Source organism: Myxocyprinus asiaticus, chromosome 33 (genome assembly GCF_019703515.2).
Source record: "Myxocyprinus asiaticus isolate MX2 ecotype Aquarium Trade chromosome 33, UBuf_Myxa_2, whole genome shotgun sequence".
Lineage (NCBI taxonomy): Eukaryota > Metazoa > Chordata > Actinopteri > Cypriniformes > Catostomidae > Myxocyprinus > Myxocyprinus asiaticus.
In genome coordinates this window covers 22,763,116-22,790,721 of record NC_059376.1, presented here as the reverse complement: position 1 = coordinate 22,790,721, position 27,606 = coordinate 22,763,116, and the positions used below count along the sequence as shown (strand labels likewise).

The 27,606-nt window shown below is 37.3% G+C and overlaps 1 protein-coding gene across 2 annotated transcripts in view; it reads left to right on the top strand.

Moving 5' to 3' along the window:
- The window catches only part of LOC127424243 (glutamate receptor ionotropic, delta-2-like), a 618,756-nt gene that overhangs the window by 555,164 nt on the left and 35,986 nt on the right, over positions 1-27,606 (top strand). For both annotated transcript variants that reach the window (XM_051669247.1, XM_051669248.1), the window contains exons 12-13: positions 13,707-13,845; positions 18,898-19,093. In XM_051669247.1, coding sequence (XP_051525207.1) covers positions 13,707-13,845; positions 18,898-19,093 — 335 coding nt within the window. The remainder of the gene's footprint in view (positions 1-13,706; positions 13,846-18,897; positions 19,094-27,606) is intronic.

The window sequence follows — 27,606 nt, the reverse complement described above, 5'->3', positions numbered from 1 at the left end:
TGAAGTGAAGGTCAGAGCGGGTGTGGGGTGTGATACTGGGCTTTTTTAAATTTACAGTATTACACATTCAGGTCATCAGTCAGCTGTTGATTCCCTACAGTGTTGGGGGATGGTGTCTTGAAGTTAGTAATGTCTTTCAGGCCTCTCCACACTGATGCAGGGTCGTTAGCTGAAAACTTGTTTTTCAGCTTCTCAGAGTAGCTTCTTTTAGCCACATTAATTTCCTTAGTCAGTGTGTTTTTGGCCTGATTATACAAGATTTTATCCCCGCTTCTGTAAGCATCCTCTTTGGCATGACAAAGCTGTCTGAGTTTTGCTTTAAACCATGGTTTGTCCTTGTTGAACGTTAAATAAGTCCTATGCACATATGCACATATCCTCACAGAAACTGACATATGATGTTACAGTATTTGTGAGCTCATCCAGATTGGTGTCTGCAGCTTCAAAAACACTCCAATCAGTGCAGTCAAAGCAGGCTTGTAGTTCCAGCTCTGCTTCATTGGTCCATCTTTTTACAGTCTTTACTACAGATTTTGCTGATTTTAGTTTCTGCCTGTAGGTTGGAAGAAGATGAACCAGATAGTGATCAGAGAGTCCCAAAGCTGCTCTAGGGACAGAGTGATATGCATCCTTTAATGCTGTGTAGCAGTGATCCAGTATATTTCTGTCTCTGGTGGGGCATGTAATGTTCTGTCTGTATTTTGACAGTTCACGAGTGAGGTTGGCTTTTTTAAAACCGCAGAGAATAATAATAAGTGACTCCGGGTATTGTTGCTCCATGTCTGTGATCTGATCAGTCAGCTGTTGCAGCGCTGCGTTCATGCACACTTGTGGCGGGATGTACACACTCAGCAGAATAAACAAGGAAAACTCCCGCGGCAAGTAGAAAGGCTTACTGTTGATACAGAACGCTTCCAAATTAGAACAGCACATCTTATTTAACGTCTGTACACAAACTTTTATTGATGTAAAAGCATGTTCCACCACCTCTCGTTTTCCCTGTTAACTCCACAATGCAGTCCGCTCTGAACAGTTGGAGGCTTAGCAGATGAAATGCGCTGTCCGGAATGGCTTCACTCAGCCAAGTTTCTGTGAAGCACAAGGCAGCAGAGTTTGAAAAGTCCTTGTTTGTGCATGTGAGGAGATGTAGTTCATCCATTTTGTTAGGGAGAGAGTGGAGATTCGCTAGATGAATACTCGGCAGTGCTGTTCGAAAGCCACACTGTCGGAGCTTGAACAGCTGGCTCGTTTCCCTCACTTGCGTCTCATAGCACGCTTTAACAACACAGCTGTTCCTCTGACTAAAATGTCCAGCAAAACGTCCGAATAGTCCAAAACGGGGAAAAGATTGTCTGGTATGTGCTGCCGAATGTTCTGCAGTTCGTCCCTGGTAAAACTGATTGGAAAAAAATTAAAACAAAAGAATTGGAAAGCTCCACACCAAGGTGGCCATCTGCAGTGCCTTCTTGAACTAGTAAAAGGAGAAGTCTACTTAGTTTTATAACAAAGGCATTTTGTTTAGGTTACTGTTTTTCCAAAACAAAATGCTGTAGTTTGTTTTACATTTACATGTATTAATTTGGCAGACACTTTTATCCAAAGCAATGTTTTATAGAAACCATAATTACACTGACCTATTCAATAATGCGCCATCAAATATGTGGTAATTCTTACACATGAAAAAGTCAAATCAAGGGCTTTAAAGCCTGGAAAAAGTTTCTTATTTTGTATTTTTACCTGTATAAAATCAGTTCTATTCTAATGGGGAAAAATATTGGTTTTGTTTGCCTTCAGACATTCCAAGATATGACTTATCCCTTGAACGCATATGTAACTTAACCCCCTTAAATACATATGTGGGTCAATAAGAGGTAAAATCTAGATGCTTATTCTTTATAAAAAAGAATATTTCCTTTTTTTCAAGGAAAGTTAACTCTAATGATAATTTTATAAGTTATTAAAATTTGTACATTTAAGCTATATATATTTTATTCAGTTCTGAAGATTGAAGACTTTCAGACACATTAATAAAATGAAGTAGGACTTTTAGATGTGAGTGTAAAAAAGCCTGTTTAACAGAAATATGGGCAATTTCCATGTTTGGTGGTAAAATATGAAATGTCTCAACAACTCTACCCACACAAACACATACATATACGTAAGTACAATGGACTAGAAAAAATGTTTTTTTACAACAAAAAAGTATATATATATATATATATATATATATATATATATATATATATATATATATATATATATATATATATATATACTGCCGGCCAAAAGTTTGGAATAATGTACAAGATTTTGCTCTTATGGAAAGAAATTGGTACTTTTATTCACCAAAGTGGCATTCAACTGATCACAATGTATAGTAAAGACATTAATAATGTGAAAAATGACTATTACAGTATATATATAAAAAAAATCCATAACTTAAGATCCATAACACTCTTTCCCAATTATCTGTTGTCCAATGTCTGTGTTTCTTTGCCCACTCTAACCTTTTTGCTTTTCAGTTTCCAAAGTGTCTTTTTTTAATTTTTTTTTTTATTCTTCACATAAGGCCTGCAACCCTGAGTCTTCTCTTTACTGTTGTACATGAAACTAGTGTTGAGTGGGTAGAATTCAATGAAGCTGTCAGCGGAGGACATGTGAGGCGTCTATTTCTCAAACTAGAGACTCTGATGTACTTATCCTCTTGTTTAGTTGTACATCTGGCCTTCCACATCTCTTTCTGTCCTTGTTAGAGACATTTGTCCTTTGTCTTTGAAGACTGTAGTGTACACCTTTGTATGAAATCTTCAGTTTTTGGGCAATTTCAAGCATTGTATAGCCTTCATTCCTCAAAACAATGATTGACTGATGACTTCTTTTTTGCCATTTTTGACCTAATATAGACATTAAGACATGCCAGTCTATTGCATACTGTGGCAACTCAAAAACAAATACAAAGACAATGTTAAGCTTCATTTAACGAACCAAATAGCTTTCAACTGTGTTTGATATAATGGCAAGTGATTTTCTAGTACCAAATTAGCAATTTAGCATGATCACTCAAGGATAAGGTGTTGGCTGCTGGAAATGGGGCATGTCTGGATTTTATCAAAAATGACTTTTTTTCAAATAGTGATGGTGCTGTTTTTTACATCAGTAATGTCCTGACCATACTTTGTGATCAGTTGAATGCAACTTTGGTGAATTAAAGTACCAATTTCCTTCAGTAACAGCAAAATCTGTACATTATTCCAAACTTTTGGCCACCAGTGTCTGTGTGTGTGTGTGTGTGTGTGTGTGTGTGTGTGTGTGTGTGTGTGTGTGTGTGTGTGTGTTTATATATATATACATATATATAAACTTAAAATTACAACCTTATGTACTCTGTATTGCCATATGACACTATATTTCTATTTTATTCTACAATCAATTAATATATTATAAAAAATAATACCAGTGTTAAATGCATAGGGCCGTCATATGCATTCTAGTGTTTGTCATGGAAATTCTCTTAGAATTAAAAAAAAAATTTAAATAAAAAGTTAGTTTGCATGATAGAAGACAACTTAATTGAGGAATATCTGTAGTAGCAGATCTAAAAGACCACTTCATGTTAAATTTAAGTGGGGGTCCCCTCGGTAGCGATTGCCCAAATCGCAGGGCCGCACCCGTTGCACTGCCATAAGGACAACCCTGGATTTGTGTGAGGTTTAGGTTTAGGGATTGGGGTAGGTTATAGAAAATGCTATTACCTCTTTTTGAAAACCATAATGTTGATGAGAAATCCTTACTAATATAGTTAAACATGTGTGTGTGCATGTGCACCTGTGTGCAGGCATATATGGCCTCTATGCAGCATTTAAATTGAGGAAGGGAAAAGGTCTTGCCATTTCTTATGAGAAGCAACAGACTTACTTGTGATGAGTCAGGGTTAAAGTTAGTTCACCCAAAAATGAAAATTTCTGGTAATTTACTCACCCTCAGGCCATCCATGATGTATCGGAGTTTCTTTCTTCATCAAAACAGAATTTAAGATTTTTAGGATTTCATTTCAGGCCTCTTCCTTTAAACAATGCAAATGAATGTACTCCATTTTTTGACGGTCCAAAATGCATATTTAGAGTGCATCAAAATAATCCACACGACTCCAGTCGACAAATAAAGTTCTTCTGAACCCAAACGATTGATTATTTTTAGAAACAAAACAATACTTATATACCTTTTATCTACAAATGTTTGCTTCCGTACATCTCTGTGATGCGCGCTCATGAGAGGGATGACTCGCTCGTTGATAAGGTCAAACATCACGTGGAGGAGGAGGCAGGAAGCGCATCATTGTTTACAAGAGAAGGACTGCTGTACAAAAGTTTAATTGTCTTTGCTGTAGATTTGTATTTGTATAAGTGTATTGTTCAAAATGGTAATTTGGCATGTGTATCCTGGATGCTTCAAACCTTCAGACCCCAATGAAAATGTATAAACATAAAAATATAAACTTTTCATCAATTGCTTATACATGATCATGAGCGATTAAAGCTCTGGCTTATCGCGCTGAACCTGGATATCAGTACACACCTACATTCTTTCAAATATTGGATGGTGTGCAGTGAACATTTTACCTCTGAGGATTTCAGACCATCGAAAGAAACAAAGGGTCAATATCTGAATTAATCGGCTGTGACCGTGCTGTTTTTCCAGCAAACTCGGGTGTGTGTGAAAACGTTGTCATTGTCACGCCTCCCTCGGGCTCTGCACCTCCTTTAGCGCTCCGCTCCTCATCACCCAATTTCTAATTCACCGCACTTGCACTCAAATTTTAAATAACTCACCTTCACGCCACTTCTTGTAAAGTCTCACACAAAGGACTCTAGTTTGACCGCACTGCTCTCACACATGTTTATTTACCTGTCTGTATTTGCTCTTGAACTTCATCGATATCTGTTTAGTGTTTACCCTGTTGTTTTGCCTCTTCTTCAGTTTGTGAAGCTTCTCTTCTGTGTGATATCACCTGTACCATTGATCTCACTGTGTAAATCCTGTGAATCTCAGTAAACGCTCTCGCACTTGGTTTCACTAACTACAACTTGTGTGGCTTGAATTCCTGACAGTCATATAGCCTATATATTTCTGCTAAAGAAAAAGCACAAGTAGATAACGCAGCAGAATTGCTCCGAAATAAAGGATGGATATTTACTGCAGTAATGTGTTTTTTTATTTTTATTATTATTTGGAAATTAATTTTTTTATATATTGTAGCGAATTTGGTAGTATAAATGTACACGGGATGGGTTAAAGTGCCCGCGTACCTCCACCATTATATGTAGGGAAACAGTATGTGTGAGCTAGGAATTAAATTAAACTGTCCTTATTCTACATTATTACGTAAGGAAATTTATAATGGAATTAGTCGCGTTCGACAACCATTATAAATTAGATAAATAACAAATAACTAGATTATTTGTCTGAATAAAATTCTCCACCATTAAAATTGTAATACAATGTCTCGTTGTATCTGCTCACAATTTCTATTGTAAGGAATTAGCTTTAATAAGGGAATTATGATTAATTCTCTTATTGGAGTAATATTATTCTCATGGCTTATTGAAAATAATATTACACATATTTAGAAACGATGAACTTACGGTGTTAGTTTGACTCTGTTATGGTCGAGGAAGTTACACATGGCTTGATGTGTTAAGGCCTGCTGGCACGCGACCTCGCGGTTGGACCGGGTGTTTCCGGTCCCACACGAGCTTCAACCATGATCAGAAGGGAGAGAGAGAGAGAGAAGAGAGGAGAGAGGTCACTCCGACAGTGCCCTTTAACTCCTGAGGGAGGTCACTCCTCTCGAGTTTGGCTTGACCAATGAGAAAGGTACAATTTTCCAGCAGGAAACATGATTGGAGTAAGCTGGCAGTTTGTACCCCTTTATGCTCTGATTAATATAACAAGCATACAATGCATGCTATAAGGCTTTGAGATACACCAATGTGCAGAGAGTCCCACAAGAATTAATTTGATAGGAAGCATGATACCAAAAATTTTACCATATCTAGTGGTTCTGTCATAAAGCATGCATATACAGTACAAAAGACACTATACGAGACAGTAATAATCATACACACAATGTCCTGAGGATATGCATGTTCATTTATAGAACAGTTTGTTTATAAATTAATGAAGAAAAGTCTGTTTTATGGGCTTTATGTCTCTTTCCTATGGGGGAATAGAGTGAGTTTCTTCTCCACATTCCTTTGCTTTTGCTTGTGGCTACCTTCCCCCACCTGGAATGTCTCTGAGGTCCACAAGTTGCTGGACTAGTGTCAGCAAAGGGAGAGTAAAAGCTGATAATGATTAGTGGGAGAGCCGACATCTCGGAGTCTGCTTGGGCCTACTTGGACCTTTGCTTGTTATGGTCTTGATACGTCTGTTGGATTATTCATTAAATAATGAATACTTGTGTGTCTGATTGGTCCAGATGCTACAATATATATATATATATATATATATATATATATATATATATATATATATATATATATATATATATATATATATATATATTGTTTTGAAATTGTTTTGGACTGTTTTGGTTTGTGAACGGCACTTGGTCTGTGGTCTGTGCAAGTTTCTCTTGTAAGCAATGACGCACTTCCTGCCTCCTCCTCCACGTGATGCGTGACCTTACCAACAAGCTTACGTCATCCTTCTCATGAGTGCGTGTCACAGAAATGTACGGAAGTGAACATTTGTAGTTAAAAAGTATATAAGTATTGTTTTGTTTCTAAAAATAATCAATCATCTGCGTTCAGAAGAACTTTATTTGTCAACTTTATTTGTCGACCTTTCCGTATGGAGTCATACGGAAAGGCATAATAAATATGACAAGATATTACAAGATAAAGGTTTTTTGGGCCACATCCTGAGAATGTTCCTTCACAGTTCCTTGTGCTTTGCTTAGCACAAAGCCATTTATTAATTTCAAAGAAGAAGTTGAAGCATCAGGTGTTATCACACAGTGGGCTACAGTAAACGCATGCATTTTGAATAGGAAAACATGTTTGCTTTCGTGTTGTGTTTGCATCACTGAAAGTGGAGTGGTCTTTATTTGTATGGCACATAACATGTCAAAACTGTGTTTACTCATTGAAAAATTACAGAATGCTACTTGACTAGGGAGTACCATCTTAGGCAAGATGGCGTTAAGAGATACAGTAGTACACATTGTTCAGATCCCTCTAAATTTATCGTCTCTTTGGGATGCCTACTCTACTACCAAAGCTCTCACCTAAGCTCTAAGCTCTCCTTTTCATCATCTACCCATGTGAGTATATGTTTCTTGCTTTGCCATCTTGCAAGCTGTGACTAAAAAAAGTGTTTGTGTTTGGAGGTGCACTCCTCGGTTTATTTACTTTTTTTTTGCTGATATATAGCGTTGAAAGTTCCAGAGTGGCTGCGTGGTGCGATAGCAGTTCAGGAGTCGGGGTCCTGCTTCAGAGCGTTAAACTGTATGCAAATTGATGACAGTATTTGCCAGCGAGCCTCATAATGGGATACTTTATGGCTAAAATAAATGCCATATACATAAATGGTCATATACACATATACACACAAACATACACATATTTACACACTCAAACTTGGAAGGCCTGGTGTGGTGAAAGGGAAATAAAGGTGACATGCTGCAGGGAACAACGCTCCAGCGAAACGAGTAACATGTTTTTCCTTAAGTTATTTATCGCCAGAGGGCTTGTGGAAAGAAAGGAAATAAATAAATAAAACTAACAGCACTCATCAGATGCTACAATCTCCAGCTCTCAAGGTGCTGCAGAGATTTAAGGCTTTACAAGTAAGCAATGAATAAACCTTTGAATGTTCAGCACCAGTAGTTTCAAAGGGCTTATTTGAAGTTGCTTTAACTGGTGAGAGACGTCTCTGAACCTGAGTTTTTAAAACGGGGAAAAAAAAAAAAAAAAAAATTATCAATCTTTGCATGTACCCATATTACATTTGAGGTGTAAACGCTAATCCGCCCTGTATGCGTCCCGGTAAGCAGCGAAGTGCCTCCCCTCACCTGTCAATCAACCGCTGCTCTAAAACAAGAGTTTAAACTTTGTCGGTTACGTGCAGTTGAAAAGGAAAACATGTCCTATTGGAAAATGTTTAAAAGTGGATACAAACACAAACTCGAAAACTTTACGGATCTTCTTCAGTGTGTCTGATATCAACATGCAGGGACTTATGAGAAGCACGAACATCTGCAGCTTAGGTTAATACAGGTAATTGTGATGGAGAGCCTGTGAATCTGTGTTCATCACAGGATTTAAAAGTGTCTAAAGGACTTGTTTCTTGTTTTACTCACGCATTTTCAATATTTATTGGGGTTTTAGTTTGCAAATGTTTTTATCCGTCATATTTATTGTATTTATTGGTGTTGTTTTAACTCTCATTTATCTCGTTCTTATGTATTTATTCCATGATATTGTTTTTAAGAGAGGTGATGGTTAATTTTATTTAAAATAATTGTTTGCTCCAATTAGCAAAGGTGGGAAAATTGTGTATTTAAACCAGCCGCCACTAGAAGATGGACGACGTTTTTTTTTTTTTATTAATGTAACTTTGTTTTTATGTTTGCTTTAAAATGTATTTATTTTGATTTTTTTGCACATTTTGCACCTCCAACAAAATAAACATCTTTTTGGAACACCATTCCTTCTCTACGGTGTGAATCTCTTCGTGAATGCTCTGGTCCCTATCACAGTAATCCACTAAAATAATGGACAGTTCTGCTCTTTCCTTGTCTTTTCTGACTTTGTTGCGGTTAATTATCATACAGTAACATATGTTGTCTTGAAACTCCAAATCCCTCCCCTCCAAATCCGATCACAAGTGGTCATAGGAGACGCATTTAAGCAACCAGGTGTAAACAGCGATATGTCTCACCTGACCACATGTGATCGGATCACCCGAGACGCATCTTAATACCAGGTGTAAACGGGGTCTTTAATCAGTCGTGCAGTTGCTTTACATGTACAGCCTTCAAATGATTCTTAATTCATGTAATATTCAATTAATTATATTTAGCTCATTGTCATGATGTCTTGGTACCAGGATTTGTTCATTGTACTGTAAAAAAAATTGAAAGTCAGCATAATATGGAAGCAAGTGCTACAGATCCCAAAAGTTGTGATGTTTGGACAGAATCCTCCAGACCTTGCTTGGCCTTTCCTTAGCCTCTCTAGGCAAGTGAGTTGAGGAGTTGTGGATGCAGTCAACCTCAGCTTTATTTGAATGAATTTTAACAGCCATGAAGGGCTCTTTATTGCATTTCATGATGGCTTGTGCCACTTGGAAATCCACTTAATCCACACTGTCCTGTCTGCTCAGATCAAGAGATATAAGAGTCCCAGAACACAAAAAGAAAAGATGTTTTTGACACCTTAAACATCTACCCTGTGTTAGTGCACAAGGGCTGTTAATGATATTTTAACATTTAACAATTACTATGTGTCTTGAATTTAACAAACTAAACAATGTGAGATGCTGAATAAATAGCTCAGTAGTAGGCTACAAAAATATGATATTTAAAGGTGCATACATGTTTTCAGCTAATATTAAAGGATTTTTCTTTCTTTTTTTCCTTCATTTTTTCTTTCCCTTTCTTTTAATTCTGTCTATCTTTTCTTTCTATCTTTATTTTCGTACATTTGTACTTTCACTTTCTTTTAGTTCTTTCTTTGTCCTTCTTTCCATTCATTTGTTCTTTTTCTCCCTTCTTATCTTCCTTTCTTTTTTCTTTACTTTCATTTTTAGATCTTTCTTTTCATTCTCTCTTTCAAGCACAAATATCTCATGCACTGGTGAGAAACATGTTCGTCCTTTAAAAGCTTTTGTCTTATACACATTCTCTCTCTCTCTCTCTCTCTCTCTCTATCTATCTATCTATCTATCTATCTATCTATCTATCTGTCTCTCTCTCTCTCTCTATCAGTGTGTGCTAGCTCACAGTTAGGGGTTGAGAGAAGCGTGTAGCCCCTGGCCCGCTGCTGAATATTAAGCAAGCAGTTAGAAACCTGCTGGAAATAGTGCTTGCTGATTTGATGTGCGTGGCAGGGCGCTTTCAACCCCAGTTGCTGGGTGTGCAGATAAAAGCTACTTTACCTACTCCTGCTCATTTTCTAAAGATCAACATCCTGCAGCCATAGAGAATGGCATGCAATCAGCCTCTGCTAAAGCCCTGACATGATTCTATACTCATTGCCAATCATATCTCATAATAGGACCCTATTCAATGGCAGCCATGCCTCCTATCAATACTCTACTTACATTTCACACCAGAACCCTTCTTATTACCAGTGTAGGGCTGAGCAAGGATGAGGGAGCAACAATTTACATCAACATGGCCTATAGGACCTAGATAAGCAGATGCAATCACACCCCTGGTGCACATGAAATAAGCCGCAGTTATTTGGACTCTCCCACTATACAGGATCTATTGAAATTTTTGTATTTTAATCGATTTTTCAGTCTTATAAATGTGGATGTATGAGTGTCCTAAGTATAGATGGTCAATAACCATCTTTCAAAAAAACTTGTTTTTTGGAAATATGCAAATAAACCTCTTTCCCTATGCATGCAATCAGGGCTGTAACCAGGGTTTAAAAATTAGTGAGGTCTGGGGTGGGGTGCCAAGAATTGTACCAAAATTACAATTATATTTCTTTGCGTTGCACTTTATCATGAATTTGCCTGATATGAACTGATCTAACGCAATTAAAAATTGCAGTCGTGTGCTGTTCAGTTGTATATTGCTTAGAAATTTCTTTTTGAATATTAAACATTTACCGAGGTCCGGACCTCGGTGACCACATAGCTGGTTTCGGCCATGCATGCCTACAGATTAAATTTTTTCCATATTTTCTCGGTCTTATGAATACCACAATTGGATGCTTCTCTCTGATAAGTGAACAAATCTTTGCTCAGGGTAAAACCATTAAGTGGGATGCTAAGGAGGTTTTAACATTGCTCACAAATCCATGAAAGTGTGAGTTTGGACTGTTTTCTGTCATTGCAGTAATATTTAGCTAAAAGGTGACTTTAAAACTCCAGTTTAGTTGGCCTCTCGTAGCTGTGTTGTTTTGTGTCATTTATATTGAGACATCACATTATTTCCACTTTGTGATTTTGTTTAGCAAGTTTGAGTGCAGAGTTGCTGCACCATTCTTAGCATTTGATTACGTTCTGTGTGATCATACACCGTAGTTAAAATCTTAAACATATGTGTACATCCATAACAGAGCTAATTACTACAGTAACATGAATTTAATGGAGTTAGATTAGCAACACATTTTAGCAATGTCATCTTTTATTCTCCTTTTTCTCATAGAGTCTTTGCTTTAAAACATCCAAAGGTTACAAACCAAAACCAGTCATACCTCCTACGTGTTTCCACGCTATCAGTTTTATCACATTGCACTACCATGCTTAGATGCCCGTTATAGCAAATGTGTTTGTGTTTTTATAGAAAACAATATTCCTGTCTTTAAGGCACTGGTGGGTATGGAAATGTTGATTGGCTTAATTTAAAAAAAAATGGTCTCAGTGTTTATAGAGAACTTTTACAGATGTTATTTTTGTTTGCATGATAATTAGTCAAATGAAAATTAATCAAAATATCAGCCTTGTTTTAGTGTTAGTCATCAGAAAGAAATTCAGATATTGTACTGCTTCAGGGCATTTACATTTATTTATGTAAAAAGAATGGCAAACATATGGTGGACTTTTAACCCGTTCATAAAAAGGAAATCTGAAGGCTACCACCATGATTTGAGAGATGCTGTATGACACCAGAACACATTCTGCTGAAGAAGGAGCTTCTTGGGGATCCTCTGACATTTGATCAAATTGAAGTCCAAAATCTCTGGTTTAAATAGCAGATGTAGACGCTCCCTTAGCTTAAAGTCTGTGGGGTTCTTTAGTAAGAAAACCCTAGAAAGATGTTTAGAAGAAATGTGTGGGCTAACACGCTGTCATGGATTTGTTTGCTGAAATTAAAACCGCACCAAGTTTGTGTGAAGCAGAGAGTACACAGCCTGCGGGACGTATGCGTGTGAGTCATCTAAAAACTTTCTTTAATGAGACAGCTCATCTCTGTGGACCCCTGCAGATATAGAGTTGTCAGATACCTTATTGAGTGCTGAAATTCTTGGCATTTACCACGCAAGGCTTCAGAGATACGGGAAGCCACGAGGATAGATGGGACTAATTGTTAACAGTCCTCAGTGTAGCTGCAAGCCTTGATTTGTGCATATCCATCATTATTGTGGTGTGCTGTACTTCTAAGAGGAGCCGTTGTCATGTGGCTGTGGAATTAGAGGGATCTAAAATGCAGAATAAACAGACAGGTTTTTTTGCTTTGACAGTGGTGATGGTGGAAATGTAGATTTGACATTACAACTGTTTTGTTTTATTCTTCTGTGCATCAAAGTGAGATTTTCCATCCCCAAAGTCACAGTGGTTTGGGTCTTGCACACCCCAACTCCCCCACCCTCTTGTGTGCTGCAAGCTTCCATTCCTTGTCAGTCCTTTAAAACATTACACTACACTTCTAAAGATAAGCCCTTCTTATACTGCATTTTTTTATACTATGCTGTAATTTTCTTATTATAATTTTCAGTAGCTCATCTGCTGTAGTGTATTGCTCCTGCATGGTAGAGCAAAGCACTACTAATGATAAGGTTGTAGGTTCAATTCCCAGGGAACACATGTCCTGATTTAAGCTCCTGCCAAATAAATACATTTAAAATTAAAAAAATAAATAAATAAATAAATACAAATAAAATCAGTTTTCTGATTAATCACAATCTTCATTTGAGCCATTCAGATAGTGATTCTTAAAATCCCAAGATCAATCTTTTACTCACTGCCTGTTTTCAGTGGCTAAGTGAAAATGTATATAGAATTCATCCTGTCCTGCAGATGTTAACACACAACTTACCAAACATTTAATTGAAACACAACAAATTAATGAATTTCCTCCATATGTTAGTAAAATGGACATTATAACTCAAACATATATAAATGAATCAGAATTTAATTAAATTGAATCCAAATTAGTTTGAATTAAAATATGTATTACGGTTAAACAGGAATGCACTGTAACAAAACATTCTACATTAAAAAAGGGCATTACAAGTATAGCATTAGGGGAAGGTTGTACAATTTTCACAGTTAATAAAACTTTACTTGATCAATTGAGAATATTACTTTGAATAACTTTTTAGTGTCCCATCCCAGATTTAATTCTGGACATTCTGTCATTGTTCAGTTTGGCAATAATTTATTTCTTAGGTTTAATATCAATCTAATCCAGAAGGTTTCTAGTTTGGAAACAACCACGGTCGGCCAGACAGTAGGGGGCCTCTTACAGTATTGTTTCAGGAGCCCAGTCGGGAGTTTGGGCAGGCCTGCCTATATGCAATGGATGGTTTTGTAATATATCAATTGATGAACTTACTAGAATCTGAATGTCATACTTGAATTGAATCAAATTTCTCCCCAGTTACTGTAGGTTGGAAAGTTGTAGCCTTGCACATCTGATATAATTTCTGAGACAGCACAGTCCTCAGTGTTAAGCCCCATCCAAAAAAGACAATGAAAAATGAAGCAACTTTTTTGTTTACTCCTTTCTCCTGTTCCCTCTATAGGTGGCGAGGTGCCCTACACAACTCTGGCCACAAGGATGATGATGGGGGTTTGGTGGCTGTTTGCTCTGATAGTCATCTCCTCCTACACAGCAAATCTGGCTGCCTTCCTTACCATCTCTCGCATTGAGAACTCCATTCAGTGAGTGCACAAATTTATTCAGAATGTCACTTTTTTGCATCATATTTCAGCAATCATCTTTACAAAAACAAAACAACATTCAGATGTGGCTTCATTTGGGCTAAATATGTTGTTGTGGTTGCAGGTTTTAGTGTTGTTTAAACATTACTAAAAAAAAGCTATGATTTTCAGGCATCATTGATTAGGATTAGAGAGGAAGTGTATTCATTGAGTACCATTCATCAAACAAAATGAAACCTCTCTCCTTCTAGCAAGCTTCAAAGAAAGAATCAGATAATTAAATCAATTATACTCTTGACACAAAAACTCAGACATGGATTTGCTCCTTACATGCAAGTAAAGATGTGCTCAATTCCACTCACAGACTTTGTGTCATTAAATGCGCTTGAGACCCCAACACAAGTTTGGTCATGTGGCGCTCAAAATGCTTCTTTACTAATAAGTTAACAGTGTGTGTGTGTGTGTGTGTGGGTGTGTGTGTGTGTGTGTGTGTGTGTGTGTGTGTGTGTGTGTGTGTGTGTGTGTGTGTGTGTGTGTGGCAGCAGGTACCCGCATGAACGCAGTAACTGCCAGATGCTAAATGTTTTGGAAAGGATTGAATACTGACATGTGTAACAAGTTTCTTGCAAACATGCATCTGAACTATTTATGTCCTTTTTATATTTCTATGTCAAGTGGATATAAATAAATATTTAAAATGTGTGTGTGTGTGTGTGTGTGTGTCTGGGTGTGTTTATAGAGCTTCTTTCGGGGGCATGCAAAATCCCTGTTTTAATTTACTGCTGCACAAATTTGATGTATCATTCCAGTGAGAATGACGTCAGATATCTGTGCACCGGCGATTCATTTAAACTGCCTGGATGAGCGCACAGAGTCAAGAGGAGCCCAACATACACACACCCAAATTCAAACCCATTCCAAACCCTGCTTTTTCACTGTGGAATGTGTCACTGCCTTCTTTCTGCCCACTGTGAGACCTCACAAATCCAGTGCATTTATTGCGCTACTTAGATTCAGCAATGCCTAGCGGTCATAGATTTAAAGCTACTAGTGTCACGAAATGGAATCACAAAAATAATGACTGTTTTCAAACAGGTTTCCCAACCAGTCCCCCTACCTTCCATTGGTTGGCCAAACAGATAGTCCTGCCCCAAACTCACGCCATTGGTTGAGCTAATGTTGCTGTTTCGAGCGGGTCAAGATACTCAAACAAACAGAACGATCTTATGACAGCTCCACAGTTTTAATTATTCGAGGGAATCAAGCCACTAATGACTTGAAAATAATAATCCACAAAAATGTACAATAATATGTACTCCAGTTGTTCCAGCTTTCTCTCTGAGAGTTCTCATCCCTTGCATGTGGTACAGGCTAATCAAATTCAGTGATGGCTAGCAGCGATAGAGTTAATTGTGCTTGTATGATCCCCATCTCCTTCGTTATGTAACCATGTAGGTGATGGGCATGGGGGTGTTACTAGTGAAATGAGAGTATTTCTTTTTTTGAGATCTCAGTTTGTTTATTTTTCTTTGAATTAGATTATCATTAATGAGCTTGTGTTTAGATCGCTTGATTCTAGTTCTATGTACCTAATTAGGATTTCCATAAATTTAAATGTATTATCTTTTAATGTGTAGATGATGGCAGGGTCATTACAGAAATAATTACAGCCTAAACTGTTCACCCAGGGGTCTGTTGTGTTAAAAAGCAGACGATGTAGCTGTTCAGTCAGGAAGAGCTGAAAGATTTATAAGATGAGCTGTGCGGGGGCGGGAGGGGGTTTGAAACACATTGAGTTTACAATTACACAGTTTTGTCTTGAGATAGAAGTTTCATTACCTAATAGATTATAAAAGTATAGCTGTTGGTGCAGTCTGCTTAATATCCTATTATTTATTTGCTGTGCAAATTTTAAGCAAGACAGATTCAAGGCCAAATAGTGGAGTATTTTAATGTTTATCTGTCTCTTTACCGATTTACTGATCTTAACCAAGTGTTAATTAAATAAGGCAACATCAACTAATTGACAACTCTCACTTACCCCACGTAGCTTTTAACTGGTAAACACAAAATCTATGCATTCACTCGTTTCAATTCATCAGGCTTTTTATTTCAGTAGTTTAAACAGCTTTTACCTTTTTTGGTATCAAATGCATTTACTTGAAAACTTTTCCAGCCCGGCTAAATTCAAAAGGTTGGTAAAAGATTTGAAAGTAATCAAAAACTCAGTAAGTCAAATCATGGATCAATCCATGCAGAGTAAAAACTGAACTGTGAAAATTTTATATTTTTTGTTTTGTTTTACATTATGCACCTTATGTCACAGTGATGGCTGGTATAAAGCTGTAGATGTGTTCAACTAGAATTTATCTTATTGTGAGTAAGCTAAACACTTCAGATATGTCTAGTTTATTCTGATTGCCATTGTGTTGAATAATTTGCAACACTGTGCCCCTGATTTGCTGGCTTTAATACAACTTTTCCAACAAGAAACACATCACTGATGTTCACTTTCTTCCTGACATATGCAAAATGAAAACAAGAAAATTGCATCCAATTTGCTTTTCATAAAGAAAGAAAAATCAAATACTGTACTATAGCCTTAATGTTTCAATCTGAATTGCAATGTGTCCTTGTGAGGCAGCATATTTGAATATTCACGTATATTGTTAAATGGTTAATTTGAAACGAGCAGGTTTAGAAATATAAAAATGGTTTAGAAAACAGACTGTACAATTCTGTTCCAGACGTATCGGCTTTCAGCATGGCTGTGAGACATGTCCATCTGGTTAAGGTGAAGGAGGGCCAGGCTACAGGCTTCTCGAGATTGGTTTTTCTTCACAAACATGCCATTTTGCCTGCAGTCTGGCTAGTCGCATTCCCTCCATGCCAACTTCCCGGGCAAGTAAATAGATCAGCTATGCGGCTATAGCATTTCAATGGCACCAGATGGTCACCTATAAAGGGTATGAAAAGTGTATACACGGAGAGATTGCTATTCTTGTGGCTAATTGAATTTTGCTGGAACAAAAAACACATTGCTGGCTTGCAAATTTCCCACTAGTATAAAACAAATACAGAGATGGATTAACCTGCACTCATTACTATGATATAGACATGGCATATTTACATTTTCACCAAATCACGCAATCTGTGCAGGTCTGCTATAAAGAGGCAATTACGTTCAATATTGACCCTACTTAAGTGCTTTCATGTGCACAATGAGCCACAGAGTAGATTACAAAGACAAAGAATCTGCATTAGCATTGAAAATGTAATGTCACAGACTGGCCCTGCATTGCTCAGTAGCTCTGCAGTGGTGTTTTATAGTACTGCAGGGTACTCAAAGGCCATTTTTATGGCAACTCTCTGTGCAAATGACACCCTACACATGACCACAATTCTTAGGGAGGGGCGGGGATTAAGTGCCGAGATTAATTGGGAGCAATAAAAGATTAACATTTGTGGCCAAGTTCATTAAATCTTCAAAGGGTGCTAGCGGAGATTAATACTAGAGGAGTCTGGTTTGAAGACGACAGCTGTCTGATGTTATAATATTTAATGAATTAGAGGTCAGACCAACTATCTACGGGAATCTCAATGGCACCAAGCAGCGCACCCACTGTCCGTGACTGCTCAAATTTACACCAATCAGCCACAACATTAAAACCACCTGCCTAATATTGTGTAGGTCTCCCTAGTGCCGCCAAAACAGCGCCAACCTGCATCTCAGAATAGCATTCTGAGATTATATTCTTCTCACCACAATTGTACAGAGCGGTTATCTGAGTTACCGACTTTGTCAGTTTTAACTAATCTGGCCATTCTCTGTTGACCTCTCTCATCAACAAGGCATTTCCATCTGCAGAACTGCTGCTCACTGGATGTTTTTTGTTTTTGGCACCATTCTGAGTAACTTTTAGAGACTGTTGTGTGTGAAAATCCCAGGAGATCAGCAGTAACAGAAATACTCAAACCAGCCCATCTGGCACCAACAATCTTCCATGCGATTATCTAATCAGTCAATTTTGTAGCAGTAGTGCAGTGCATAAAATCATGCAGATACGGGTCAGGAGCTTCAGTTAATGTTCACATCAACCATCAGAATGGGGAAAAATGTGATCTCAATGATTTGGACCGTGGCATGATAGTTGGTGCCAGATGGGCTGGTTTGAGTATTTCTGTAACTGCTGATCTCCTGGGATTTTAACACACAACAGTCTCTAGAACTTTCTCAGAATGGTGCCATAAACATAAAACATTCTGTGAGCAGCAGTTCTGTGAATGGAAGCGCCTTGTTGATGAGAGAGGTCAACAGAGAATGGCCAGACTGGTTTGAACTGACAAAGTCTACGGTAACTCAGATAACCATTTGTACAGTTGTGGTGATAAGAATGTAATCTCAGAATGCTATTCTGAGATGTGGGTTGGTGCTGTTTTGGTGGCATGAGGGGGGCCAACACAATATTAGGCAGATGGTTTTAATGTTGTGGCTGATCGGTGTATATTTAGAAGTTCACATAGTTATTCTAATGTGCTCTTGTGTGCACAGAGTCAGTCATATATGGTATCATTAGGTTGTTTTAATACAGTGGAAAAGCACTAATTTGTATCATTATCAGTTTTCTAAATGAAGTGAGACTTTGTTGAAATGCTTTAATGAGAACAGCACTATTTTGAGTGAAACTGAGAGGGCTTCATCCTTATTGTGTGTCTCGATTATTTGGTTAATGCAAATATTACTGCAGTGAATTAGTGTCCCTTGCTTGGCTAACTTTTAATTAGATGTAAGATATTAACACAAACTGCTGAATAAACAGTATTTGGCATAACATGAGTGGGAGAGTGTCTGCGTGATGGAGCTTTTGAATGGATTCACACAATGTTATGCCTGCATAATTAAGCTCAATCAAGTGTGGGTATTCATGCATTAACATTGTAGATTTTGTGTATAATGCTTACATTTTTTAATTATTACACCTCCAGGCATCAATCCAAGAGTCCCATTTCTCAGTATTTTCAATGATAAAATGCTTCATTGTCCCCCTTCAGGTCTCTACAGGACTTGGCAAAGCAGACAGACCTGCCATATGGCACGGTTCTAGACTCTGCCGTTTATGACCAGGTTCGCAGCAAAGGCATGAACCCTTTCGAGAGAGACCCTATGTACTCACAGATGTGGAGGATGATCAATCGAACAGGAGGAGCTGAAAACAATGTGGAAGAATCAAAAGAAGGCATTCGCAAGGTAGGATGCCATGCTTATCCATGACTACAAAGCCAAGAATATGCCACCATTTGTCCAATTATGATGCTTAGCTAAGCAACAGTTTGTAAAGATAGCGCTAATCATCTCTGAATAGAGATATAAAAGTGAAAGTACGCTAATGTGGTTTAATAGTGCGTGAGTTATGAGTAATTTTGCTCAGAAAATTCTCTCTCTGAATTCCCATACTAATTAGGGTTAATGCCTTATTTGTTAGCCCACCATTTTTTTTATTCCTTCCTTCCAAGGTTGTTTTCATTTTGGAATTTTATAAAGGCTGCAATTATAAAGGCTGGTAAGCAAGAGAAGTATGAAGGCAAGAGTCTTCACCTTCATCAGATCTTGTGAGAATACTTAAGAGTAAATGGCTGACTAGAGTGTCATGTTAATGTGATGTCATCTCACAGGTGTTCGGATAAATATTGTATAACACTTGCCAGAGTCTTGCCAGAGGCATCACCCTCTTTCAACCTCTTCTTCCTTTGCTTCCCCTCTATTTAACCTGCCCTTTTCTTTCGGTTGGATGTAGGCTTTAGAGTGCCCCCTAGTGAATGCTTCCTAAGGAACTGAGAAATTTTGTTCTCTTAAAATTTGTGGCCACAGCAACATTTGCATTTTAGGCATTTAGCTTATATCCAAAGTGGCTTACAAAGAGTGCTTTAGGTTTACTTATGCCATTTATAAAGATACCCGCTAGTAAAAAAGTTCTATGTAAACAAATACAAATATGCAAGGATTATCTAATACAAATACACCTAATAGGGGTTCTACCACTTTTTGTTGCTTTGGCTGATGTAGCCATAATCAGCATAAGGGAAACATTGACTAGTCAACCACTTTTCTGAAAATATAGTCAATAAGTAAAAATATGTGTTCATGAAAGCCATAATACTATCAGGACAACACTATAACACTATTTTTAATTAATTCAAGTATTGGTGAAAAAGGAGAGTCTGTGTCTTGAACATTGGGAGGGATTCTGATGTTCTCACATGTAGGGGAAGTTGATTCCACCATTTTGGTGTGAGGATTGTCTTACATAAGCTCACATATGAAGTGCTCTTTAAGGAATCTAAGAAATCTGAAGTCATTTTGTGACAGCAGGACTTCTTGGATCATGTGAAATCATCCATAAATATAGGAGTGGCTGGTACAATGGACAAGTAGCTCCTTTGGTTTCCCCAGCAAATATTTAAGATGCTTATTCTCTATTGTATTTCACCTTTTCTTTGAGTTATATATGTGCTAATGCTGAGAGCTCCTGTTCTTGAACTCATTTTTCAATAATAGGAGCAGACTGGGAGTTTCATTTCAGTGCTAAGGAAGATGTGCGTTCATAATTCATGAGCAGAGCATGCAAGATTTCAATTTTTATGGCACATTTTCATCCACATTTCAAAATAATTCTTTCCTTCAAGATGAATGTGTTTCATGAATTGTCTTAGATCTTATACCGTAGCTTTTCTGAATATTTTCTAGACATCACATCCTTTTCCCTTAAATGGTTCAATCATAAGCTACATCATGCTACAAGAATGGTCTGGCTTTTTTTGTCCTCTAGACTAGTAATTCACCTACAGCAAATGTATTGTAGATACAAGGAGCAGGCTTTTGTATGGAAAGCTTAGCAATCCCAGAAGGACATGAGAAGGTCTGCATCTTGGGAAGACATTTTTCAGGTCATAAGCTCAGATATGCCTATTATGTCTAGCTCAGTATCCACCAGAGGAGAATTTTGTACATATTCCATTAGTTAACATCAAAACATGATGGGCAGAGGAAGAAGAGGAGGGGGGTTTGAGAAGGAGATAGAGAGGTGCCTTTGAATGCAAACAAGAGAGTCTATATAAGCCAGCACTAAAAGGATTTCAATCCTTTTTCAGCATACACAGACTTCATTATCTAAGGCTTACATGGCCTGCATGTCCCTCACCTGAGAGTGAGATATATAGAAAAAAAAAGAAGGGAGACAGGAAGAAGTGACTGAAGGCCAGGCATATCCAAAGACACAGCCATCTCCTATAAGGAGGAGGATATAGACATCTTTTGCAAAAATGAATTGTTTTTCTAGGAATGGATGTTTTGCTTTACAGTTCCAATGCCTCATTCGGCTGATTTGGATACGTCAACTGTGGCGCCATCTTAGAACAGTCAAAAAGGAGAGCTGTTTGAATTGGTTTGAATTTTGAATTGCTCTGTTTGTTTGGCTCCTTTCTCAAACCGCTGCATAAACTGCTTTTGTGTCAAAACAGTATTGCGGTTCAAAGAATCAGCCGATAAGAAGGGATCTACATATGAATATCTACAGTATAACGAGAGGCACCCTCCACAACGAGCTGGCCGGAAGTGAACATTTTTAGTAAAAAAAAGTTTTAAATATTAATCAATTTCTAACAAAAACATAGTGTTTCGCTTCAGAAGACATTAATTAGACCATTAGAATCATATGAATTATTTTTATAATGGTTATATATACTTTTTGGAGTTTCAAAAATTTGGCACCCATTCACTTGCATTTGATGGACCTACAGAGCTGAAATATCGTTCTAAAAATCTTAATTTGTGTTCTGCTGTAGAAAGACAGTCATACACATCTGGGATGCCATGAGGGTGAGTAAATGATGAGAGAATTTTCATTTTTGAGTGAACTATTCCTTTAATATGGGGGTTGCAGAAATAGTAGTCCCGTTTTGAGGGGCTTACACATAACTTGCATCGAGGCATCAACACACTTCTCAAACCAGCATCAAGCTCCGCTTTTGACCTCACTTTGACCTTACAAGCATTGCAGATAGCATCATGGAATGGCAAATTTAGGATTTTGCCAGGCAAGTAAGCAGGAGATGTGCACAGAAAACGTTTATTTAGAGAATAGAAAAAAGTCCTGGCAATTGCTATAATACATTCTTTTTAGAAAGTATTTAGAAGACTTGTTTACTAAAGGTTTAGGATGTTCTTGCTAAATTTAAATGAAAGAACTGAAGTCTATGGATGCTCGGAAACAATAAAGCAAATATATATGAATAAATGAAAATGACGAAACCTTTCTTCAAGTTTTAAAATATTTCTTGTTGCTTTGTACACATTAAAGACATCATTTGTGAGGAAAAAATGTTGTAAAAAATCACTACTGTCCTGTCATTCAAATTGGCCGGTAATTATTAGCCCCTTTCACATACAGAGCCTTTTCCAGAAAATGTGCTGCATTTTTCAGGTTAGAGGTTGTGTGAGAATACAACCTTTTTTTAAATACTGATAAATTTTGCTCTGGCTTGTAGTTGTATCATTACCTATACATTTCAATATTGATGGTATGTGTGAACAGCACATGTGGTACATTTACCAGTAAAGGCAACACAACAATTTTCCTGTAATTTACCTGGTTGCATGTGTGAAAGGGGCTATTGGCTGCTAATTCAAAAGGTCAGTGGCAACAGGGTCACAAAAAAAAAAAAAAAAAAAATTGTGCAGGGGGCATAGAGGGGACTCTTCACTCCACAAAATTCAATGTATTGGGTAACAGTGACGTGAGGAAACCCCTTTACAGTTCAAAGAGCCAATCAGCTTTTTGATAGAGGCATCACAATGCTCAATATGTCAAATCTAGGAATGGAAGTCCCTTTGATTTAGCCTATGGAAGGACTTTTTGATAGCGACTCTAGGAATGGAAGCGACTCTAGAGTCAATGTGGTGACTCAAGGAATGGAAGTCCCTTTGATAGCGCCTATGGAAGGCCTTTTTCATAGAAGCATCATCTAGAACACGCATGTGCATTAGCTAGAACAGCTTGACTTTTTTTTTTTTTTTTTTTTTTTTTGCCATTTTCAATTTATATTATCTTTAAATTGAGATAAAGAGACACTATCGCTGCCAGATTTTGTTCCTGATTTGAAATATGCTATTGGTACATAATCTTGACCAACAGCTTTGGACATTTTGATCTTTCCTCATTCAAGTAGATAGCAGCTGTACTGGCATGACTGAAAATATTCCTTGGGCTTTGCCAATATGGCCGCTGTGTGAGCGGACTTGCCTTAGATTGAACTGAACTGACTTGGGCGCAGCTTAAAGAGTGACAAAAACATGGATAGCTCAGAAGGAGGTGGGAAGGAAGACGGGGAGATTGGAAGATAGACAGATGAAAAGAATTCTCATCATAGAGGGGAACTAATGATCCTTCCCTCATTCTTTTTTCATTCTCTAGATTCACACAAACACGCTACACAAAGAGCTACACTCCTCTCATTATACAAACGCTTATATATCATTTCCTTCTCAGCTTGCTCATTAGTTTGTTGTCACACCGAACAGCGCAAAACAGCGAAGCGCATGTGGGAAGTCGGACCATGATTTAAAAAGCGTAATGACGAGAATTGAGTCATCACCAGCTGGGGCAAAGCGAATGCGTGAGGAGGCTTGCTGTATGGGAAAGATTATAACTCTTTAATGCCTGCTTGGTGTGCTTGAGAAATGTCTGTGAAGATCAGAGAGCTGCAGTGTGTGTGTGTGTGTGTGTGTGTGTGTGTGTGTAACTGTGTTTAGACTGTGTCACATCACTTGTTGTATGCACCTGTTCACCACTAATCAGGAAACATTGCTGATGTTGATTGGAAGATATTTAGAGCTTTCATGTAAGCAGTGTGTGTTAGTGTTAATCTTCATCTCAAGAAACAGGCAGTTTTTTATTAGCTACATTAAAGACTGAATTAGATCCAAGAAACAATACCGTGGAAGAGGGGTAGGAGAATGTTTAGAGGTTATTTGTTAAGTATCTTAATTACACACAGAATCTTTGGAGCTTTTCTTTTGATCATTTGGCTAAAGCAACCTCAAGTCTTCTGAATGTTTAAGACAACATTAAAGACTGATAGACTAATTCATTAAAAATAATCAAGAAGTGATAATTTTTAAAGAATCAGTCTAACTGATTTGCAAACTGGTCAATAAATCTGAATCAAATTCAGGAGTTTTTCATTGGTTAAAAAGGTTGAATGGTTTGTATTGATCAGTGAATCGAAGTTTTGGTCAGTGAATCAAGTCGTTTAAAGTCTTTTGCATTTCTACCCTTTATCAAATGATAATTCTCTCATCATTTTCTCACCCTTATGCTGTCTCAAACTTGGATTACTTTCTTCTGTGGAACACAAAGGTATTTTGATGATGATATGAATATACAGTATCCATACAATGCAAGTCAGTATGGTCCAACACTTCCAAGCTCCAAAAAAGGCAGCATAAAGATAATCCATATGACTCATGTGGTTTAATCCATGTCTTAGTGGTACAGTGATACAATCAGTTTTAGTTAAGAAAAGACCAAAGTGGTATTCCTATTTCACAATAAATTGTGCTTCTTTAGCTTAGATCACACAATTTTTTTTATTTTTTTTTAAATATACCTTTTTCAGGCTGGATCAGCTAATGCGCTTGCACTTTCTCAAACTGACAGCCGATGTCTGTATTTAAAATACAGTGACTGGCTCTTTTACCTGTAAGGTGGGACTTACTTTTCTACATCAACCATATTGGGTGTTCTAGTTTCTCTAGATATTCCAGGGGAATATCTAGTTTCTTTAATACAAGTGCCCTGTCTCCGGCTAGATAGTCTCTGGTGAACCTCACTCCGCTTACTCAGGCATATTAAAGAGAGAGAAATATAAAAGAGTGTAGAGTACAGAACAACAGACAATAAAAGAGTTATGGACAACCAAAGGTGAGAGAGAGAAAAAAAGATATATAGTGTAGAATATGTGGCAGAGAGGATAATTGAAACTGGACATTACAGGTAAGACACAAATAGAGGAGAAGGAAGAATGGAAGTGCTGCTTTAACTGAAAATTAGCAGAGACTTATCTTCTCTCTGCTGATTTATTTAGCTGAAGATTGTTGCCAGGCATCTGATAGAATGAGCGGGTGTTACAGCTTCAAGAGAAGGGGCGAACTGCCGAGAGACACAAAGGACCAAAAGAGAGAGGAATGGTGTTGTTCAGAAAAGATAAGAGGACTAGGGGGGGGGTTGAGTGGTGACACTGTAAAACTGTATTTAAAGTGTCTGAAGTATGTATTTCTTCTCTGTGCACACATACACACAGCAATTTGAGCAAAATTAAAGATAGATGAATAAATTGAGAAGGGTTGGTCTGAGGATTAATAAAATACCTGGAGAAATTTGCTCATTATCATTCCCAGCATTCATTTCAGTAGCAATTGGTCAACTGATGCATAAACCCCTGGAAATGTGCAATTTGAATAGTCATCTTTTATCATGGGCATTGAGCCTTAATTATTCAGGGGCCACAGGAAAACTAATGGCACCACAAGAACGAACAAAGTCCCAAGCCCCTGACTAGTGACTTGTTACGAACAAAGTTTCCAGAAGTTAAACAAAAAGGTTGCAATGGCCATGGTAAAAAAGAAAGAAACCAACAGTAAATATAAACATGCTAAATCAAACAATGACAGGTGAGCGGAGTAAATTAAACTGTCAAAAAACTAAGAGTAAAGAAATCTTTCTAACTCCCACTGAAAAAGAAACAAACACAGAAAATGAATCTTCCAGATCCACTTTCTTACCTACACTTGCTATTTTAATCTGTTTTAACCTAACAAGAGACAAACTCACCATCCATCTAAAAGAAAAGGAATCAAAACAACAGCAAACACACACTAAACACAGAAGTGGGATTCCTGGGGCAGCAGCCATGAAGTGAAGCCAGCACCTCTTAAACAGGCTTCAGTTGTAGCTTGTTAAGAGTCTGTGCCCCCATCTAATTGGCAGACTCACACAGGAAACACAAAAGCAAAAGAGCAGGGGCTCATAACATGATTATCCTGAGCTATGATGTCAAAGACAGCAGACAGGAAAAACGATCGGTTTTTACTTGTGAATGGTCATCATTGGAGACAAATGCTCTTTGATTCCAAGAAGTGTATTTGTGGCATCTATAGTACCAGCTGGGGCTAACTGGACCATGCTAACAGCCAAACCTTGATCCATTGCATTGATTTAATAGAACATGGAATTAGGTTCCGGCCACATTATTTGCTTGAACATGTGGAAGGGAATTAAGCTTAGGGTGTTCAAGCTGCTTGGCAGAACATTTGTCTTTATCCTTCACAAAACTCATTTTACTCCTGACTCCTTCATATATCAGTCTCTCCTCACTCCCTGTGTGTCTGTCGTTCTGAAGAAAACATGATTCTGGGTTATTTAGCGATGCTGAAATACAAACTTGTGAAATGGGAAGTCTGTTAGCAGTAACTAAAACAGACTAAAATTGAAGGAATCTTTGGTGAGGGACCTCATTAGCATCCAGTGGTGATTCCATGCAGTTAAAGGGATATTTCTGGTTCAATAAAAGTTAAGCTCAATTGACAGCATTTGTGGCATAATATTGATTAACACAAACATTTATTTTGACTCATCCCTCCTTTTCTTTAAAAAAGGCAAAAATCAAGGTGACAGTGAGGCACTTAAAATGGAAGTGAATGGGGGACAATTGTTTACATTAAAAAACTCACTTTTCCAAAGGTATAGCCACAAAACATAAACAATATGCATGTAAACATGATTTTAGTGTGATAAAATCACTTACTATCCTTTTTTGTGTAAAGTTATAGCCAATTTTACAACTTTGTTGCCATGACGATGTAATGTCAACAAACCTTAAAATGACTGTAAAAATGACTCTTTAAACAACTTAACAGCTCAAATAATACATGAGTTTTAACAGAAAAATTAATGAAAGTGCTTTTATAGAATTATAAGCTTCACATTTCTGCCTTTAAACCCTCTAAAAAATGTCCCATTCACTTCCATTGTAAGTGCCTCACTGTAATCTCGATTTTGCTTCTTTTTTTTTTTGTTTTTTATGAAAAAGAGGCTGTGACTAAATTACATTTTTGTGGTAATCAACAATATGCCACAAATGCTGTCGATTGAGCTTAATTGTATTAACCCAGAATATTGCTTTTGGACTTTCTAAGATCTCCTTATATATTCCATATGGAACCTTGATGTGATGACAGGTCCATCAAACAAAGAAGCAAATTTGTATTTTTGTTGTTTTAAGTTTGTGAATTGTATGAGAGAGAAAGATGTGACACCATGAAAAAATATATTGACAATCATGGGTTGAATCATTCGCACAAATCTGAACTGAACTGAAATTGAACTGGCGCAAACGAATAACTGAACCAAAGATCATTACAATAGATATGATTTGAAATGAGCCAAGAACCGTTCTGTCAATGTGTACTTTTTGAAAATAATGTTAAAAATGTAAATTTTAAGGTTAGAGTTGTTTTGCAATAAACTGAATAAAAAAAAAAAACTCCCAAAAACAAATTCTGAAAGAAACACTTTAAACCTTTTGCAACATTTTGATGTCTTTAGTAACGTCAAAGAGTTTCCTTTTGTCGGGAAGTGAAAAAGAGTAGTCCTCAACATGTCCATTTTATCCCAACCGAACTTAAGTGCAGAGCAACTTCTAAGA